Source organism: Oryctolagus cuniculus, chromosome 6 (assembly GCF_964237555.1).
Source record: "Oryctolagus cuniculus chromosome 6, mOryCun1.1, whole genome shotgun sequence".
Lineage (NCBI taxonomy): Eukaryota > Metazoa > Chordata > Mammalia > Lagomorpha > Leporidae > Oryctolagus > Oryctolagus cuniculus.
The window spans coordinates 21,228,170-21,249,729 of NC_091437.1; the positions used below are offsets into that span (position 1 = coordinate 21,228,170).

The 21,560-nt window shown below is 42.3% G+C and overlaps 1 protein-coding gene across 4 annotated transcripts in view; it reads right to left on the reverse strand.

Moving 5' to 3' along the window:
- Positions 1-21,560, reverse strand: part of KIF3A (kinesin family member 3A) — a 63,375-nt gene that overhangs the window by 26,500 nt on the left and 15,315 nt on the right. For all 4 annotated transcript variants that reach the window (XM_070076093.1, XM_070076092.1, XM_070076091.1 and 1 more), the window contains exons 3-8: positions 13,994-14,138; positions 13,782-13,866; positions 7,889-7,994; positions 4,412-4,551; positions 3,846-4,043; positions 3,392-3,566 (exon numbers count right to left, since the gene is read on the reverse strand). In XM_070076093.1, coding sequence (XP_069932194.1) covers positions 3,392-3,566; positions 3,846-4,043; positions 4,412-4,551; positions 7,889-7,994; positions 13,782-13,866; positions 13,994-14,138 — 849 coding nt within the window. The remainder of the gene's footprint in view (positions 1-3,391; positions 3,567-3,845; positions 4,044-4,411; positions 4,552-7,888; positions 7,995-13,781; positions 13,867-13,993; positions 14,139-21,560) is intronic.

The window sequence follows — 21,560 nt, forward strand, 5'->3', positions numbered from 1 at the left end:
ACCCTCTGTTTACCAGGTATGCAAAGGAGCTTTGTGCCAGAGATCTCACAGAGTCACTGAACACTTAATGACTGGGAAATATCTTACCCTCATTAATAAGATCTTCAAATTTTATTTCTCAAAATTTATTTAGGGGGCAGCGCTGTGGCGTAGCAGGTGAAGCCACTGCCTGTAGTGCCAGCATCCCATATGGGCACCGGTTCAAGTCCCAGCTGCTCCACTTCTCTGCTATAGCCTGGGAAAGCAGTGGAGGATGGCCCAAGTCATCAGGCCCCTGCACCCACGTGGGAAGACCCGGAGGAAGCTCCTGGCTCCTGGCTTCGAATCGGTGCAGCTCCATCCATTGCAGCCAATTGGGGAGCGATCCAGAAGACAGAAGACCTCTTTCTATGACTCTCCTTCTCTCTATGTACTCTTTCAAATAAATAAAAAAAAATCTTTAAAAAAAAAAATATATATAGGGCCGGCGCCGCGGCTCACTAGGCTAATCCTCCGCCTAGCGGCGCCGGCACACCGGGTTCTAGTCCCGGTCGGGGCGCTGGATTCTGTCCCGGTTGCCCCTCTTCCAGGCCAGCCCTCTGCTGTGGCCAGGGAGTGCAGTGGAGGATGGCCCAGGTGCTTGGGCCCTGCACCCCATGGGAGACCAGGAAAAGCACATGGCTCCTGGCTCCTGCCATCGGATCAGCGCGGTGCGCCGGCCGCAGCGCGCTGGCCGCGGCGGCCATTGGAGGGTGAACCAACGGCAAAGGAAGACCTTTCTCTCTGTCTCTCTCTCTCACTGTCCACTCTGCCTGTCAAAAAAAAAAAAAAAAAAAATATATATATATATATATTTATTTTTTAAAGGCAGAGTTACCAGGAAAGGGTGTGAGAGAGCAAGAAAGAAACAGCGAGGTCTTCCATTCACGGATTCACTCCCCAAATGGGCACAACGGCCAAGACTGTGCGAGGCTCAAGCCAGGAGCCCCATCTGGGTCTCTCACTGGGTGCAGGGGTCCAAAGAGTTGATCCACCTTTTGCTGCTTTCCTAGGTGCATTGGAGCTGGAAGGGAAGTACAGCAGCCAGGAGTTGAACCAGCACCCATATGGGAGAGTCTGGCATCATAAGCAGCGGCTTAACCAGCTGCATCACAACACCAGCCCAAGAGCTTCAAATTTTCTAACCTAGCATATCTGTTAAGAACTATATACTACGAGGCTGGTGCTGTGGCGCAGCGAGTTAAAGCCCTGTCCTGAAGCGACAGCATCCCATATGGGCGCCACTTCTAGTCCTGGCTGCTCCTCTTCCGATCCAGCTCTGCTATGGCCTGGGATAGCAGTAGAAGATGGGCCAAGTTCTTAGACCCCTGCACCCATGTGGGAGACCTGGAGGAAGCTCCTGGCACCTGGCTTTGGATCGGCACAGCTCCAGCCGTTGCAGCCAGCTGGGGAGTAAAAAAGAGGATGGAAGACCTCTCTCTCTGTCTCTACCTCTCACTGTAACTCTGTCTTTCAAATAAATAAAATAAAATCTTAAAAAAAAAAAAAAAGAACTATATACTACTATAGTTTTAATGATTTTTTGATCATTTTAAAATTTACTTCAATGTGAGTAAAGTTGAACATCTTTTCATTTGATTATTGTTTGAAGCCCTTGCTGCTGAACTATGGTCTTTTTGCCTTTTATTTGTTGAACTTTTTTTTTTAAAGATTTATTTTATTTATTTGAAAGAGTAACAGAAAGAGTTATAGACAGAAAGAGAGGTCTTCCATCCACTGGTTCACTCCCCAAGTAGCTGCAACGGCTGGAGCTGTGCCGATCCAAGGCCAGGAGCCAGGAGCTTCTTCTGGGCCTCCCACATGGGTGCAGAGGCCCAAGGACTTGGGCTATCTTTCACGGCTATCCCAGGCCATAGCAGAGAGCCAGATCAGAAGAGGAGCAGCCGGGATTAGAACCAGTTCCTATATGGGATGCCGGCACTTCAGGCCAGTGCTTTAACCCGCTGCGTGACAGCGTCAGCTCCTGAATTCTTTATCTGGTAGAACATTAAGCCTTTGACTACAAGATAAATTAAAAATGTTATCTCAAAAATAATTAAAGTAAAAAAAAATTTTCAAAATAAAATCTCAAGTTCAAATTTATGTACGAAAGCTTATTTCCAAGACCATGCAATACAATTTTCTCATAGCAAACTTAGTTTACCCATGACTGTCAGATATCTTTCTTTACTTAAGTAATGAGCTTAATGTCTGCTCACAAACATGTATCATTTAAAAATAATTCTCATGGTAGAATTTACTCTCATACAGAGATAAATAAAAATTCATTATTTAACAAGTAATTATACAAAATCTATAAATGTCATGGGGATAAAAGATGGAAGTTTAAAGGTAAGCTATTTTTCAAAAAACCATACACATAATTATCATATAATTTTTACTTAAGTTTAATATAAAAAGTATATACCAAATTACTTCCCAGAAACTCTTCTAAATATCAGTGTTAGAGATGCAAAAAACATTTCATAGGTGATTTTTGTTAAAACACTTAGTGGTTGAGGGCCGGCACTGTGGCGCAGTGGGGTAATGCCCTGGCCTGCAGTTCCGGCATCCCATGTGGACACTGGTTCGAGACCCGGCTGCTCCGCTTCCAATCCGGCTCTCTGCTATGATCTGGGAAAGCAGAGGATGGCCCAAGTTCTTGTGCCCCTGCACCCACGTGGGAGACCTGGAAGAAGCTCTTGGCTCCTGGCTTCAGATCAACCAATTGGTGAATGAACCAGCGGATGGAAGATATCTCTCTCTCTATCTCTCTGCCTCTCCTCTCTGTGTAACTCAGACTTTCAAATAAGTAAATAAATCTTAAAAAAAAAAAACTTAGTGGTTGGGGCCAGTGCTGTGGCATAGTGGGTAAGGCCGCTGCCTGCAGTGCCTGCATCCCATATAGGTGCCAGTTCAAGTCTCAGCTACTCCACTTCTGATCCAGCTCTCTGCTATGGCCTGGGAAAGCAGCGGAAGATGGCCCAAGTGCTTCGGCCCCTGCACCCACATAGGAGATCTGGAGGAAGCTCCTGGCTCCTGGCTTTGGAACGGTGCACCTCTGGCTATTGCCGCCATCTGGGGAGTGAACCAGCGGATGAAAGACTTCTCTTTTCTCTCTGCCTCTCCTCTCTCTGTGTAACTGTGACTTTCAAGAGGAGGAAGCTCCTGGCTCCTGACTTCAGATCAGTGCAGCTCTAGCCACTGTGGCCATCTAGGGAGCGAACCAGCAGATGGAAGACCTCTCTCTTTCTCTCTCTGCCTCTAACTCTGCCTTTCAAATAAATAAACAAATCTTAAAAAAAAAAAAAAAAAACTTAGTGGTTAACAACACATTGTAGCCAATATTAATTATATTTTGAGAAAAAGTTACCTTCTTCAAGCTTTTTCTTCAATTCTTCTATTTCTTTCTGAAACTGACGGAGCAAAGCATCCTTTGGATCTTCATTAATTCTAGCTTTATTTTTAATATTCTTAGCACGGTTGGCATACCGTAATGTACTAATAGTTTCATCATAATTATAATCTGCTGGCCCAATATTTGCACACTGTTGAAATTAGACATAAGTCATTTTATACATAACAGTAAATTAATATAACCATTACAAATAAATAAAAACAAAAATTTTAAGGCACAAATGCACTCCAATTTTGAAAAAAGAGCATCAATCACATGTTTCCCAATAACACTATAGCCTAAAACACAAGGTAAACTCTACAAAGGATAACTACAAATTTTAAAAAATTATTTTATACATATCAGTTATTGGCATAAAATTGAATCTTAAGTTTGCCTGAGGTTAACTGTACCAGTAGTTAAGCCTTACCATCATGGTTTTTGAATTTCCTCCTAAGGAATCCTGAAGAAGTCGAGTCAATTTAGAGTTACGGTAAGGCACATGTGTACTTTTCCCATCAACCAAAGCAGAAATTACATTGCCAAGCGTAGAAAGAGAAAGATTAATTTTTGTAGCTTCCTTTAAGCGCTGTCCAGTAGCTCCAGTTTTTGCTTGTCTTTCTGAACCCTAGCATAAACAGAGATAAAAATCAAGATAAAATTAAAAAATATTCTTCCCAAAGTTTTTATAATTTAACAGTAAATAAATATGATATGCTATCTGGAATTCATTTCTAAATAATAAAAAAAAGGAAGGAGATGAGTAGACGAAACAAGATTGTTGTAGTTGAGTCATACATATAGGGAGGATCACTACATTCTATATACATCCACACACTCTCATATACATTTAAGTATATCATAGTAAATAGTAAGTTAAACATACACAAGAGTAACAACTTGAAAATCATATATAAGCACACCTTTCTACTTTAATTTGTATTCATGTATAATGTAAATGGTTCACATGAAAGGGTACAGTATCCTTAAACTTACAGCAAGATCTACAAGGTGGAGCTTCCCCATCCTGACATGCATGTTACCATCGATGCCTTTTTCACTGCATTCTATAGTAATTGTAAAGATGGCATGGGAACGGGAACTATGTTCATTCATATTAGTTGCACCAACAGAACCTTTAATAAAGAAAGGAAACTCTTAAAAAGTGTAGCAGAAAGTGTCTTTAAAAAATAAGTATCCAGAACAAGGTAAAGACTTAATTTATCACTGTAAAAACAAGAGAGCATAGCTAAACCATAGAAGCACAGATGTGTATTTAGCCATTATATGAAATTTCTCATATAATTTATGCTGATAACAAAAGACTTTGTAGGCGGGTGTTGTGGCATACCAGGTAAAGCTGCCGCCTGCAATGTCAGTGTCCCATACGGGCACCAGTTCCAGTTCTGGCTGCTCTACTAATGAACCAGCTCCCTGCTAATGCACCTAGGAAGGCAGTGAGAGATGGTCCAAGTACCTGGGCCCCTGCACCCACGTGGGAGCCCCTTAAGAAACTCCTGGCTGCTGGCTGTGGTCTGGCCCGGCTCTGGCCATTACGGCCATTTGGGGAATGAATCAGTGGATGGAAGATCAATCTCTCTCTTTCTCTTTCCCTCTCTATAACTCTACCTTTCAAAAAAAAAAAAAAAAAAAAAAAAGGTCAGCAAACAAGTGGTTGTTTTGCCTAGCAGTTAAGACATCTGCATGCCCTATTGAAGAAGCCAGGTTCAACACCAAGCTCTAGATCCCTACTCCTACTTCCTGCTAATGCAGACCCTAGTAGGCAGTAGGTAATGGCTCAAGTAATTCAGTTCCTGCCACCTACATGGGAGACTTCGAATGAATTCCCAGCTCCCGTCTTTGGCCAGGCCCAGTACCAGCTCTGCAGTCATTTGGGGCATGAACCAGTGGATAGGAATGCTTACTTGCATTGGTGCTCTCTTTCTGCTTCTCAAATAGATAAAAACTTAAAAACTTTAAATGTCAATAGATACGGTTACTATTATAACAGATACTGTTTCAAAATTGCTGTATCTAGGGACCAGCATTGTGGCAGAGTGGGTTAAAATTTCAGCATTCCATATCAGAGTATCAGTTCAAGTTCTAGCTGCTCAGCTGCCAATCCAGATTCCTGCTAATGCACCTGGGAAGGCAGCAGAAGATGGCCCAAGTGCTTGGCTGCTGGTCACCTACTGAAGAGACCAAGATAGAGTGCCTGACTCTTGGCTTTAACTAGCCCAGTCCTGCCTGTTCTGGTTATTTGGGAAGTGAACAAGTGGATAGAAGGTCTCTCTCTCTCTCTCTCTCTCTCTCCCTCTCTCTGATGCTGTGCCTTTCAAACAAACAAAATTTTTTAAAAAGCTCTATCTACAGGGACAGTGTTGTGCTGCAGTGCGTTAAGCTGGTTTGCGCCCCAGCTGTCTACTTCCAATTCAGTGTCTAGCTAAAGTGCCTGGGAAAGCAAAAGCAGATAGCCCAAGTATTTGGGCCTCTGTCATTCATTTGGGAGAGCCAGACGAAGTTCTAGGCTCCTGGTGTCAGCCTGACCTGGCCCCACCCTGCAGCTAGTTGGGAAGTGAAGAGAGAATGGAAGATCTCTTTCTCTCTCAGTGTCATTCCCCTTCTCTCTGTGACTCTGCCTTTCAAACAAACAAATCTTACCAAAACAAAACAAAACAAAAACTTGTACCTATTCACATTCTTCAATGTCTCACCAACCTGACATCTTCCACACATTCTGACGGATTACATAACTCTCATTGTTGTTTTAATTTGCATTTTTCTGATTAATTGTGAGGTTGAACATCCTTTCATATGCTCATCGCTGTGTAGAGTTCTGTGAATAACACACTTATACATATCTTTTGGTCATTTTTTCCCAAGATTTGGCCCTTTTATTAGTTCTTCCCTATTGTTTATTAGAATACAAATGATTTTCTTTAAATATTTATTTATTTATTTGTTTTGAAAGGCAGAGATACAGAGAAAGAGAAGAAACAAAGAAGAGAGAGAGATCTTCTATCCACTGGTTCACTCCCCTAATAGCAGCAATGACAGGGGTGGGCCAGGCTGAAGCCAGGAGCCAGGAGCTTCCTCCATGTCTCTCACGTGGATGCAGGAGCCCAAGGACCTGAGCCATCTCCTGCTGCTTTTTCAGGCACATTAGCAGAGAGCTGGATTGGAAATGCAGCAGCTATATAGTGCCTATACAGGATGCTAGTGCCACAGGCTGTGAGTTTAACCCACTGTACCACAGCACCAGCCCCTTCAAAATTTTTCTGTAATTTCTTTGGGTTTGCTAGGTCTATAGTGAAGTCATAAAAACTTAAATTTTTTTTCACTTTCTGTTCTTATATTTTACTTCCAATTTCTAACTGCTATTGGCAGCATCCCTAGTATGAGGCCTGTAGCATCTGTTAAAACGTATTACTGAAGCTTCTTATTCTTGAGAACAAAAATTTGAAATTATTACCAAAAAGAATGCAAACTTTAAATTTAATTTTGTTTTGCTTCACTTGTCACCAAAAGGGAGATAGTATACCCCTGTCAGATGCATACTTATGGCCTACACTCAAATGCCTCTGCTACTTAATGAGTACACTGCTTTGAACAGGTCACTCACTCAAGTAAGCCTGAGGGCTTCCTAGTCTTCTGAGAGGGCCAGAAGAGACCATCCACAGAAGCAAGCACTTCCCACTTACCAAGTGCTCAATGTTACCAATATTCCTAGAGTTCATTAAATGTTAATGAAGATGCATATTAAGAAAAAACAAAGTGTGGATGTTTTGCATACACCAAAATAAACATATCTTTTTTTTTTTTTTTTTTTTGACAGGCAGAGTGGACAGTGAGAGAGAGACAGAGAGAAAGATCTTCCTTTTGCCGTTGGTTCACCCTCCAATGGCCGCCGCGGCTGGCGCGCTGCGGCCGGCGCACCGCGCTGATCCAATGGCAGGAGCCAGGAGCCAGGAGCCAGGTGCTTTTCCTGGTCTCCCATGGGGTGCAGGGCCCAAGCACCTGGGCCATCCTCCACTGCACTCCCTGGCCACAGCAGAGAGCTGGCCTGGAAGAGGGGCAACCGGGACAGAATCCGGCGCCCCAACCGGGACTAGAACCCGGTGTGCCGGCACCGCTAGGCGGAGGATTAGCCTAGTGAGCCGCGGCGCCGGCCAATAAACATATCTTTTAATTCCATTTTCCATGAACTTTTTGAAGCCCTCTCATAGCTAATAAGAGCCAACTACATAGGAGTTTTAAAGTTGAACACTATTAAAAAAAATTTTGGTCAGCAGGAAAAACAAACTGTGATGTCTTTCATTCATATACATTCTCTACATAGCAAATAATCAAAGCAGGAATGTTCTGAAGAAACCTAACAATGCACTCTTCATAAGCAAAGTGCCACACCAGTATTGCTTCTAGACCACCTACTCATCACACATTTATTGAATCACAATCACACACTACACTTACGATTTTTGTGGCCTAGAGTCATAATCCTATCCATATCATCAGCATTGTTTACAACATAAGCTGATAAATCTTTGATATAAACTCCCACATCAGGTCTTTCTTTAACCTGAAACAAAACAAAACAAGAGAGACTTTACACTGACATCCATAATTCTTACAATTACTTATTGAGTACCTACTATAAGGGGTCTTGAAAAAGTTTTTGAAAACTCAAATTATGAAACTACTATGCATGAATTTCTAAAGTTTTTTGGGGGGCTGGTGTTGTGGTGTAGTGGGTAAAGCTGCCATCTGTGTTGCTGGCATCCCCTGAGCACCAGTTCCTATTCCTGCTGCTCCACTTCCGATCCAGCTCCCTGTTAACGGCCTGTGATAAGCATCGGAAGACAGCCCACATGTATAAGCCCCTGCATCCCCTCAAGAAAACTCCTGGCTCCTTCCTGGCTCACCCCTGGCAGCTGTGGTCATCTTGGGAGTGAACCAGCAACCTCTCTCTCTGTTACACTTTCAATAAATAAATAAATCTTTTTTAAAAAAGTTTTTGCACTAAAATAAACATCTTTTAGTCCTATTTTTCTCAAACTTTTTGAATTGCTATTGTATTTGTTACTCTACTAGAGAATGGGGAAGTAGTGAAGAACAAGACAGACAGTTCATATACAAACAGATGTAACAGTCTACTTTATTTCAATTGTGATGATACAATGAATAAAAAATACAGGACAATATGGAAACATATCACAGAGACACTAAGCTAGTGCAGGCACATCAGATTAAGTTTTTCCATTAGGATGTTTAAGCTAAAAACCTGAAGAAGAAACAGGAAGCCAATAATCTGGATTGGAATAGTAGAAGAATATGTGCATGGACACTGACATGGGAAAAAAACTAGCAACTTACAAAGTATTAACAAATGAACAAAACAAAACAGAAAGCTAGAAAGAGCAAGAAACCAGGAGAAAAATGCAGTCTGGTTGCAGAGTCAAGATTAAGAACAGTTATTGTTATTTATGTAACAGCAACTTGAAACTGCTGGAGAATTTACAGCAGCTGAGTGAAATAAGTCTACAGTATACAAGTAAAAATATTATCTGTAAGTTACAATATGAATACTTTTACCAAAATGAAGGATATACTTAGAACACATTTACCTAAAATATAGATACTTGGGGCCAGCACTGTGGCATAGCAGGTAAAGCCACAGTCTGCAGTGCCAGCGTCCCATATGGGCACTGGTTTGTGTACCGGCTGCTCCACTTCCAATCCAGCTCTCTGCTATGGCCTGGGAAAGCAGTGGAAGATGGCCCAAGGCCTTGGGGCCCTGAACCCACAAGGGAGACCCGGAAGAAGCTCCTGGCTCCTGGCTTCGGATCGGCGCAGCTCCAGCTAGTTGCAGCCATCTGGGGAGTGAACCAGTGGATGAAGCACCTCTTTCTCTCTCTGCCTCTCCCTCTCTGCAACTCTTTCAAACAAATACATAAATATTTTTAAAAAGATGCAGATAATTTTTCATCAACAAAATTCATTTTGAGGGTCCTAAAAGTCATCTCCAGAAGCTAACGGGATAAAGTAAAACTGAGGTAGCGGCCTGTGGCCATCACTGGAGAAAGTCATCCCACAGTTACTAAGACCTAAGACAAGGAAGGCAAAGAAAAACTTGAAAAACAATCCCAACGACCAAAGTCAGAAGGGTGGCCACTCCAAATTCCAGAGGCTGATTGTCGATCTATTTGGGGGTTTTGTGCCTATTATAATAATTTTTAAGATAGACTACTAGCCGGCGCCGTGGCTCAATAGGCTAATCCTCCACCTTGCGGCGCCGGCACACCGGGTTCTAGTCCCGGTTGGGGCGCCGGATTCTGTCCCAGTTGCCCCTCTTCCAGGCCAGCTCTCTGCTATGGCCAGGGAGTGCAGTGGAGGATGGCCCAGGTGCTTGGGCCCTGCACCCCATGGGAGACCAGGAAAAGCACCTGGATCCTGGCTCCTGCCATCGGATCAGCGCGGTGCGCCGGCTGCAGTGGCGGCCATTGGAGGGTGAACCAACGGCAAAGGAAGACCTTTCTCTCTCTGTCTCTCTCTCTCACTGTCCACTCTGCCTGTCAAAAATTAAAAAAAAATAATAATAATAATAAAAAAAGATCTGTAAAAAAAAAAAAAGATAGACTACTAAGTTAGGAAAAGTTATCCTTTGTCTGTTACAGTATATACATTAAAGCTCAGTATTATAAGTAGAAAAAGGGATGCACTGGCCCCTGTAAGTCAGTGGGTGTGAAATCACGCTGTGAGAAACATCCTCAGTCATGCTGGCACCAAGACCACCCTGAGGGACTTTGGGGGTCTTCAGTCCCAGATAGAATCTGAAGACAGTCTCATTTTCATGTATTTAATAAACTCAGGTTTAGTCTGGAGAAAGTCTTTAAATGCTTTAATCCTGGTGTGGTTCACTCGGCTAATCCTCCGCCTGCGGCGTCGGCACACCGGGTTCTAGTCCATAATGGGGCGCTGGATTCTGTCCCGGTTGCCCCTCTTCCAGGCCAGCTCTCTGCTGTGGCCAGGGAGTGCAGTGGAGGATGGCCCAGGTCCTTGGGCCCTGCACCCCATGGGAGACCAGGAGAAGCACCTGGCTCCTGCCTTCGGATCAGCGCGATGCGCCGGCCACAGCACGCCGGCCGCGGCAGCCATTGGAGGGTGAACCAACGGCAAAAGGAAGACCTTTCTCTCTGTCTCTCTCTCTCTCTCTCTCTCTCACTGTCCACTCTGCCTGTCAAAAAAATAAATAAATAAAATAAAAAATAAAAAAAAGACCAGCTCAGCTCTGGCCCTTGTGGCCATGTGAGGGTGAACCAGCAGATGGAAGAACCCTTTCTCTCTACCTCCCTCTGTAACTTTGTCTTTCAAAAAAAATCTGTCTCTCTCACTAACTCTGCCTGTCAAAAAAAGAGAGTTTTAATAGTATTGGTCTATATTGATACTTCTCAAAAGATTTTATGCTAAAGGACAATGTGTGTACTTCTAATCTGGGAAACTAGTACTTTTGCAAAATACAAAAATCATACTCTATGAAAGCATATTGCTATAAAGTTTTTAAACACCTACAGTCACTTTTTATATTCATCTCACTGCAGACTAGAGGCATTCTGCAAAGCGACATCAGTCTCTAAACTAGAACTCTAAGGTCTTTATGTATTTTTTCCAATCACAATATTATATCAATTCAAAATTATTAAGTGTAGATAACTGATTACATCGATGAATAAAATGATTCAAAATGTATGACAATTTTTAAAAATGGGTGGTAATGCTAGCAAGAATTTTTATCATAAAAAAAGTAATTTAATTCCTATGCCAAATACATTTTATAACACTAAAACAATAGATTTCAATGAAAGCAGTTACTCCTCCACCCAGAATGTTTTAGAAATCTGTGGGGGAGTTTCTGGTTCTCTGGAAGGCACTATTAGTATTTACAGAAACAGAATAAGGATTCTAAACATTCTGAAATGAGTGTGCCTTACCCAATGAAGAACAGTCCCACACAATTGCAAATGTCCTACCAGATACTCACATGGACAAAAAAACTATTTATAATTATCTGAGTCTATACTCAGTTATCATATAAAATAATCTTACAAATAAAGACAATAAAATATAGCAACAGAGGAAAACAGAAGAAATACTACCACTTTCTTTTATTCAGAATTCTTCCAAGAACTAGTAACTATTTTAGTATTTTTTTTTAACTGTTCTGAAAGAACAAATCAGGATCATGTGTCCCACAGAGAGGACTCGGGTTCAATTTCTGGCTCCAGATTCTGAGTCCAGCTTTTCATTCGCTAATGCAGACCCGGAGAGGCAATGGTGATCATTCAAACAACTGGGCCCTGACACCCGTGTGGCAGATGTGGATTGCATTCCTGGCTCCTGGCTCCTGGCTCCTGGCTTCAGTCCCAGCCCACCCCTGGTGGCTGCAGGTATTTGAGGAGCAAACCAGTAGACTCGAGCTCTGTCTGATCTCTCAAAGATGGACATCTCCCATCTGCTGCTTCAATCCTCAAACCTACAACACCTGGAGCTGGGCAAACCAGAACTCACTTGTGTCAGAAGCATAAATATTCACCTTGACTGCAACACCTATGAATGCAGAGTATTATGGGTATGTTATACTGATGATCTAAACACCTTAATAGGTGTTATCATCAATGACATGGGTCTTTTTGTTTGTTTATTTTAAAAATTTCTTTGACAGGCAGAAAGAGAGAGACCTCCCACCTGCTGGTTCACTCCCCAAATGCCTCCAACAGCCAAGACTAGTCCAGGCTGAAGCCAGGTCTCCCACATGGGCAGCAGGTACACAAATACTTGAGCCATTCACCTGCTGCCCCTCAGAGTGCACATTAGCAGGAAACTGGAACTGATGGTGCAGCTGGGACACAAACCCAGCATTCTCACATGGTGTGTGGATGTCCAAGTAGCATCCTAACTGCTACACCAAAAGCTCATCCCTGCATCTTATTTTTTAATTACTGTTGTTCTCCTTTATTACAGTAAGGCAATATATTGACTTTTCAAAAGTTACATGCATAGGTAGATTTTATCACTTAAGAATTTCATTTTAGGACAGTTAAAAGGGCATTATGAAACATGTTACAAAAAAGGCCCACTGGGTCTAACAGAGTTGTGAACCATTGACAAGAGTATTTTTAAGAATAAATTTTATTTAGCAAGTGGCCTCCTGCAGTGCCAGCATCCCATACTGGCATTGGTTAGACAGTAGAAGATGGCCAAAGTCCTTGGGCCCCTGCACCTGTGTGGGAAGACCCGGAGGAAGCTCCTGGCCCAAGGACTTTGGCCATCTTCTACTGTTTTCCCAGGCGATAGCAGAGAGCTGGATTGGAAGTGAAGCAGCCAGGTCTCGAACCAATGCCAGTATGAGATGCCGGCACTGCAGGAGGCGGCTTAACCCACTATGCTATGCCACAGCACTGGCCACTTGCTAAATACTTTGTGTTAATTTTATACTTACGCCTCCTAATAGTCTGTGGGTTTATCATGCAGTCTTAAGAAAAATGCCATTTTGAAAGAACATTTTTTGTGCCAGTAATTTCAAGTAAAATTTATTCTTAAAAATACTCTTGTCAATGGTGCCGGTGCACCGCGCTGATCCGAAGCCAGGAGCCAGGTGCTTCTCCTGGTCTCCCATGCAGGTGCAGGGCCCAAGTACTTGGGCCATCCTCCACTGCACTCCCGGGCCACAGCAGAGAGCTGGACTGGAAGAGGGGCAACCAGGACAGAATCCAGCGCCCCGAGCGGGACTAGAACCCGAGGTGCCGGTGCCACAGGCGGAGGATTAGCCTATTGAGCCATGGCGCTGGCCCGCAATGCAATCTTGAGCAAGTCATTGAATTCCTCTAAATTTCAATTACACATCAGTAAAATTGAACTGCTGGTATGATTAAATGAAATAAAGTGTGTTCCACTGTTACTAACTACCAGTTACAACACTAAATGCATGAACCTCACTGGAAGAGTCAGTAATGGTGGCTGCTGCCGTTCTACATTCTATTCAACTGTCATTCGACATATGTTACTCCTCTCTAACTATCATGCTGACAGTGATACCCTAATCAAAATTGGAATATTAGTATTTTAAGGACTAATCTTTTCTTGGTTGTCTTATATGTTAAAATATTAAAGTATCTGGCAAAATCAAACGTACCAATCATTTATCACCTGACAACAGTCTTGTTTCAGTCATTAACCCTCAGACACATACATGTATGAAATGACATACACACAGGGTCATTTAAAATATTAAAGCTATCTTTATACAAAAAGGACCTTAATTTAGTAAGCATTCTACTGCCTCAGAAAGTACTGTTTCAATCATCCTTACCTCTAACCTCTGTGTCTGATCCTTGCCCAAAAGGTCACGAACTTCTTCATTATATATTTCCAAATAAGAAACTCGAACCAAAAACCTACAAATAAAACATTTTAAAAAAAAAGTAAAATAAGAACAGTTTAAAGTATTTTTACAACATCTGCACATATATGTCCTTCCCATGCTTGCATTCTCAATATTAGAAAATAAAAATTCTCTTTTACCTTGTGTCACCCTCTGCCTTTGCAATATGACCAAATATATGAGCAAATGAATTGGGAATGATTCCTCTAAGTTCAGGAACAGCTCGAACACCTTCCATGGTGAAAGTTTTGCCTGTTCCAGTTTGACCATATGCAAAAATAGTCCCTGAAAATAATGAAGGGAAACAGTGACTTGTTGTAGTCTCACGCTACAAGAAATAGCTCTTAAAATGAATTCCTTTGACACCATGACGGAATTTCTTCCTTGGATTCAAAATTTAATTCAGCACCAAAGTTTGCCTTTATCATCAACAATTACAATATATACTCTGTGCCACATGAACAAAGCACTGTTAAAACACCAGAGTCAATCAGATAATCCCACTTATTAATAATAAGTGTTCCAGACCCTAAATGCAAAAATTTTAATTATAATCATAAGCAATTTCTTACTATATATATATATACATATATGTGTATATGTGTATATATATCCACAAATTACTTATTATGGGCATAAACTGAAGAAATTAGTATAAGAACAGCAACATACAGGCTTTAGGGCACAGACACCTCAGTCTGAATCTACATTTTCCACTTTTTAGCCACCTGACCTTGAACAAGTTATCTACCCAGAGACCACCTCCTCAACCACAAAAAGGTGACAGGAATAACTACTCTACATTGATGGAACCAAAAGAAGCAATTTATTTCAAGTAACCAACATTATGCCTGGTATAAAATACCAATAAAAGATAGCTCTTTTCTTCTTTTTTCAATTTGTTTTTTATTTTTATTTATTTTAAAGATAGAGAGATCTTCCATTCACTAGTCCACGTCCCAGATGATCACAACAGCCTAGACTGGGCCAGGCTGAAACCAGGAGCCCAGATCTCAAGCTTCGTCTCTCATATGGGTGGCAGGGATCCAAGTACGTGAGTCACCACCTGCTGCCACCCAGGATATACATTAGCAGGAAGTTGGAATTAGGAGCAGATCCAGGACTCAAACCCAGGCACTCCATTATGGAATACAGATGTCCAAAGTTGGGACCAAAAGTGGTGTCTCAAGCACGGGCCAAATGAACATACCATTAAATTTATTTTAAAACTCTTTACTTATTTATTTGAGAAGCAGAAAAAGACAGAAAGACAAAGAAAGCGTGTGCATGAACATGTGAAAGCAAACTCTCATTGGTTGGTTCATTCCCCAAATGCCCATAAAGAACATATCCAGGAAAATAAAGTCAGTCCAGGTCTCCCATGTAGGTGGCAATTATTTGAGCCATCACCACTGCCTCCCAAGATCTGCATTAATATGAAGCTGAAGTCAGATGCTGGAGCTTGGGATTGAACCCAGGCACTCCTATATGGGGGGTTGTTTAACTGCTAGGCTAAGCCACCTGCACCTGCTTTTCATTTATGAATACTAAAATAAGTTCTTTATTCAAAAGAAATGTAACAGCTGTAAGAACTAGGAAGTGTCAACAAAAAAGATGTTAATTATTACTAGTAATTAAATACAATCTAAGTTTTCTAAATACCCAAATTCATTCATTCAACAAATAGAGACTAGTGCTAAGCAGCAGCAACAGAGTGGCAAATTGAGAAAAAACACAATCCTCACTAATATTGTGTGTATAATCTTGGGGAGGAGATACTGGCAGAACAATTACAAGCATGATGCAAACCAAGAATGAGAAGCGGTACTAGATGGTAGTAAAGGACATAACCTAGGCTGCAGAAAAGCTGTGGAGAGAAGCAACAGGAAGTCAGGAAAGGTTTTTCAGAAGAGAAGGCTTAAGATACCATCTGATGAACAAGTAATCAGGAACAGAAGTCAACAGGCAAGAAAGAAGAGATTGTGAAAAACTGAAATAAGGGGCCAGCGCTGTGTTATAGTGGGTAGGGCCGCCAACTGCAATGCCAGCATTCCATATGGGCACCAGTTCTAGTCCCGGCTACTTCCGATCCAGCTCTCTCCTGTGGCCTGGGGAAGCAGTAGAAGACAGCCCAAGTCTTTGGGCCCATGCACCTTTGTAGGAGACCCGGAAGAAGCTCCTGGCTCCAGATAGGATGGATCAGCTCCAGCCATTGTGGCCAACTGGGAAGCGAACCAGCAGATGGAAGACCTCTCTCTCTCTCTCTGCCTCTCCTCTCTCTGTGTAACTCTGACTTTCAAATAAATAAATAAATAAATAAAATGAAGGAAGGAAGGAAAGAAGGAAGGAAGGAGGGAGGAAGGGAGGGAAGGAGAGGGAAGGAGAGGGAAGGAGAGGGAAGGAGAGGGAGAGAGGGAAAGAGTGAGAGAGAGAGGGAGGCCGGCGCTGCGGCTCACTAGGCTAATCCTCCGCCTGCGGGGTTCTAGTCCCTGTCGGGGCGCCGGATTCTGTCCCAGTTGCTTCTCTTCCAGTCCAGCTCTCTGCTGTGGCCCGGGAAGGCAGTGGAAGATAGCCCAGGTCCTTGGGCCCTGCACCCGCATGGGAGACCAGGAGAAGCACCTGGCTCCTGGCTTCGGATCGGTGCAGTGCCGGCTGTGGCAGCCATTTGGGGAGTGAACCAACGGAAGGAAGACCTTTCTCTCTGTCTCTCTCTCACTGTCTAACTCTGCCTGTCAAAAATAATAATAATAAAAGACAGACAGAAAGACTGAAATAAAAACAGAATGGAAGATAGAGATGGAAAGGGAAATAGATGCAGACAGGGCTAAACAAAGTGGCCGGGCGAGTCATGAGGACCACATTAAAGGTTGTAGATCTGGGGCCAGCACTGTGGTGCAGCCAGTTAAAGACCCTGCCTGCAGCACCGGTATCCCATACAGGCTCCACACTTCTGATCCAGCTCCTTCTTAATGTGCCTGGGAAAGCACATTGGGCTCCTGCACGCATGTGGGACCCCTGGAAGAAGCTCCTGGCTTCAGATAGGCTCAGCTTCAGCCATAGCAGCCATTTGGGGAGTAAAACAATGGATGAAAGATCTCTGTCTCTCTCTGTAACTCTGTTTTTCAAATAAATAACATAAATCATTAAAAAAAAAAAAAAAAAAAAAAAAAAGAGCTGGGGCCAGCACTGTGGCGTAGCGGGTTAAAGCCCTAGCCTGAAGTCCTGGCATCCCATATGGGCACTGGTTCAATTCCCGGCTGCTCCTCTTCCGATCCAGCTTTGCTATGGCCTGGGAAAGCAGTAGAAGATGGCCCAAGTCCTTGGGCCCCTGTACCCATGTGGGAGACCTGGAAGAAGCTCCTGGCTCCTGGTTGCTGGCTCCTGGCTTTGGATTGGTGTAGTTCTGGCCGTTGCGGCCATCTGGGGAGTGAATTAGACCTCTCTCTCTGTCTCTACCTTTCCCTGCAACTCTTTCAAATAAATTAAAAAACTTAAAAAAAAAAAAAAAAGAGCTTATAGATCTGATCCTAAGAGCAAAGTAAAGGCACAACACAATTTTTCAGAGGAGTAACATCATGATTACTGTGGCTATCCTGTTGACAAAAAAATAAAAAATAAAAACAAACACTGGGAGAGAGCAAGGATAGATATGGAGAAATCAATTAGAGGGCTGGAGTAGCTGGCCAAGAAATGGTGTAGCATGAAAAGACAGCCTAGGACATAACAGCATAAATGAAAAGGAACCTCATTTACGACTATTCAGTTAACCTCAATATCATGTTCAGACCTTTTTGTGAAAATAAATTAATCATCTCAGGAGTCACTGTTCACACATGGGAATAAAAAAAAAATCTCATTTTTTTTCTAACTGACTAAATGTTTCAAACTCTACCATTAGGAATAACATGACATTCAAAGGCACTGGAAATAACACGAACTCACTGACTGCATTTTAAAACAGGCACAATCAATTTAATAAATAAATAATAAGCTTTAAAAGGACAACAGCTACCATTTACTGATCATTTGCTATGTGGTAGGCCATTGTATCTCATTTAATTTTCACTCCAATCCTGACAGGCAATATTTGAATCTCCCCAATTTAGAAAAACAAAGGCTTACAGAAATTAAGTGACTTGGTTAATGTCATAAGTGACATAAGAGGTAAGATTTGAATACAGTCCATTTGGCTCCAGAGCCCATATATTTTTACTAGTATTTAATGGCCAAAACAAAAATGTAACTCAAAATTAATTTTAATAAGAGTTTCTACAAATGCATTAAATACATGAAGAATACTAATTTTTAAAAAGATACCATTTTATAACCTGAGAAAGGAGGACCACAGATCCCATAGAATTTCTAGCCTTTTTAAAAAAATTTTTAACTTATTTTTTATTTATTTGAAAGTCAGAGTTACAGAGAGAGAGAGAGAGAGAGATAGCTTCCATTTGCTGTTTCACTCCCCAAGTTCCCAAATGGCTGTAATTGCCAGGGCTGGGCCAGGCTGAAGCCAGGAGCCAGGAGCCTCTTGCCGGTCTTCCCTGTGGGTGAAAGGGTGGAAATGCAGCAGCTTGGTCTGAAACCAGCACCCATATGGAATGCTGGCAGTGCAGATGGAAGCTTAACCTGCTATGCCACAATGCTGGCCCATTTCTGGCTTTTAAGTGTCGAACTTACCAGTTATAATGCTCTATAGTTTCTCCTTCAACATGAATTTCTCTAAAAATTTAGTTAAAGAATAGTTTAAGTTTTTTTTTCAAAGATTTATTTTATTTATTTCAAAGAGTTACAGAGAGGCAGAGACAGAGAGACAGAGGTCCTCCATCTGCTGGTTCACTCCATAAATGGCCTCAAGGACCAGAGCTGAGCTGAATGGAAGTCAGGAGCTTCTTCTGGATCTCCCATGTGGGTGCAGGGGCCCCAGGACTTGGGCCATCCTCCACTGCTTTCCCAGATGCATTAGCAGGGAGCTGGATCGTAAGTGGAGCATCCAGGACTCGAACCAGCGTCCATATGGCCGGGCAGGGCTTTAACTTGCTGCACCACATGACCAGCACTAACAGTTAAATTTTAAAAACTAAAAATCACTTGTAATATTACCCAGGATCCTCCTTTCCTGACTGCATATTAAAAATGTAGATGGCAGGCATTTAGCCTAGTGGTTAATTCACCAGTTAGGAAACACATCACATAAGAAAATGCCTGAGTTCAAGGCAGCTCTGCTCCCGATTCCAGCTTCCTGCTGATGTATACCTGGGAGAAAGCAGATGAAGGCACAAGTACTGGGCTCCTTCCACTCACACGGGAGAACCAACTGAGTCCCAGCCATTGCAGGCACTGCAGAATAAACCAGCAGATGAAAGCTTTTTGTCTTTTTTGTTGATAATTTTTTTTTAATGGAAGGAGTGAGCATTTAGTCTAGCAGTTACGACTCCTAAAGGTAAGATACATGGCAGTGCCTAAATTTAATACTCTACTCCAGCTCCCTGCTAGTGCAGACCCTGTGAACAGCAGTGATAGCTAAAGTAGTTGGATCCCTGTCACCCACTAAGATGACCTGGATTGAGTTCCTGGCTTCAGGCTTCAACATGGCTTGGTTCCAGCCATTGCAGGCATTTGAGGAGTGAACCAGCAGATAGAAGAGTGCTATCCACTCCCCCCACATACACTGGGTGTGTGTGTGTGTGTGTGTGTGTGTGTGTATGTGCCTTCCTCTCAAATAAATTGTAAAAGCATTTTTTAAAAAATGGTAAACGGATGGGACTGGCGCTGTGGTGCAGCAGGTAACACCCTGGCCTGAGGCACCGGCATCCCATATGGGTGCCGGTTCTAGTCCTGGCTGCTCCTCTTCTGATCCAGCTCTCTGCTATGGCCTGAGAAAGCAGTAGAAGATGGCCCAAGTCCTTGGGCCCCTGCACCCATGTGGGAGACCAGGAAGAGGCTGCTGGCTCCTGGCTTCGGATCGGCACAGCTCCGGCCACTGCAGCCAACTGGGGGGTGAACCATCGGATGGAGGACCTCTCTCTCTCTCTCTCTCTCTCTTTCTCTCTCTCTCTGTGTAACTCTGAATTTCAGATAAATAAATCTTTAAAAAAGAATGGTAAAATGTCCACACAAAACCTGCAAATAATTCATTACTGCCAAAACTTTGAAGCAGCAAGAAGTCTTCAATAGGTGAATGAATAAACAAACTGTTATATTCAATTCAACGCTGCAAGAAAAGAACTGCAAAGCCATGAAAAGCACGGAGGAAACTTCAATGCACATTACTAAAGAAGCCAATCTGAAATGGTGACGCATTATATCATATGATTCTGATTATTTGTCATTTTAGAAAGATCAGTGGTTGCCAGGGATTCCAGGGGAGAGAGACAGACAGCATTTTAAGGCAGTGAAAATGCTGTATATGATACAAGAATTGTAGAAAGATGCCATTATACATTTATCCAAATTCACAGAATGTACACCACCAAGAGTGAACCCTAACATCAATCACGGAGTTTGGGTGATAATGATGTATCAGTGTAGACTCATCACATGCTCCTCCGGTGGGGATGTCAGTGATGAGGGAGGCTGTTCACATGCAGGGAATGGAGTTACACAGGAACTATCTATTTTCAGATGTGGATTTTGCTGTGAACTCTAGAAATAAAGTTTATTAATTTTTAAAAACTATTTTTGAATAGTAGGACGCATATGTACTTGCCACTGAGAATATAAAAAGCTATAGCTAAGCAGCATTTGAATACTGGAGAGTACAGTATATTATATATTATTACATTGCCAATATTTATCCTTTTTCAAAATGTTTTTTTACTGCTATCCATTTTCAAAGTCAGCATAAGACACAGGTACAAACTTTTTTGACATTCAAATATTACTTTATAGAGTAGTTTTTTTTAAAAGATTTACTTATTTGTTTATTTGAAAGGGAGAAAGAGAAAGAGAGAAAGAACTCTTGCATCCACTGGTTCAATTCCCAAATGACTGCAACAGCCAGGTCTGTGCCAGGCCAAAGTCAGGAGCCAGGAACTACATACTGGTCTCCCAAATGGGTGGCAGGACTTCAAATACTGGAGTATTCCAAGTACCCCCTTCACTACCTTCCCAGGTACCAAAAGTGGTGACTTAATCCACTGTGCCACAACACCAGCCCGTTTATAGTATTTATTTTTAAAGAGACATTTTTCTGTTAATTTAAAAGAAACAAGTCACAATTCCATTTCCAACCAAAACAGAATAATAAGAGACAAATCAACCATATTGGTTAAAACTAAAAGTAGACAAAACATAAAACAGCAGTTTCAAGACAATGGGTAGCATTCAACAAAGGACTGTGATGACTAAATGATGGAAAATAGTTGAGATAGACCCTATGATTGCTCACCTTATTGTCTGAAGAGAAAATCTAAGCAAAGAGCAGGAAGGGGAAGCCAGGTAGTACACTCCCTCAGTTAAGAGAAGGAACTAAGAGAGCTCCAAAGTAAAACCAAACAATTTGTAGGACAGGGTACCAGAAAGGACAAAGATGCACAAAAAGAGCTCTGGACATCTGGACAGGGTCCTCAAGTATTCCAAAGAGTACTAGTACGTGAGTATGATGAGCTACGTGAAAACGCGGCGGGGCGGGGGGGATAGCACCTGGAAGGATTAGATGGAAGAGTGCCTGGCATTACAAAGGCCAGAAATAGTATCTTTTTCTAC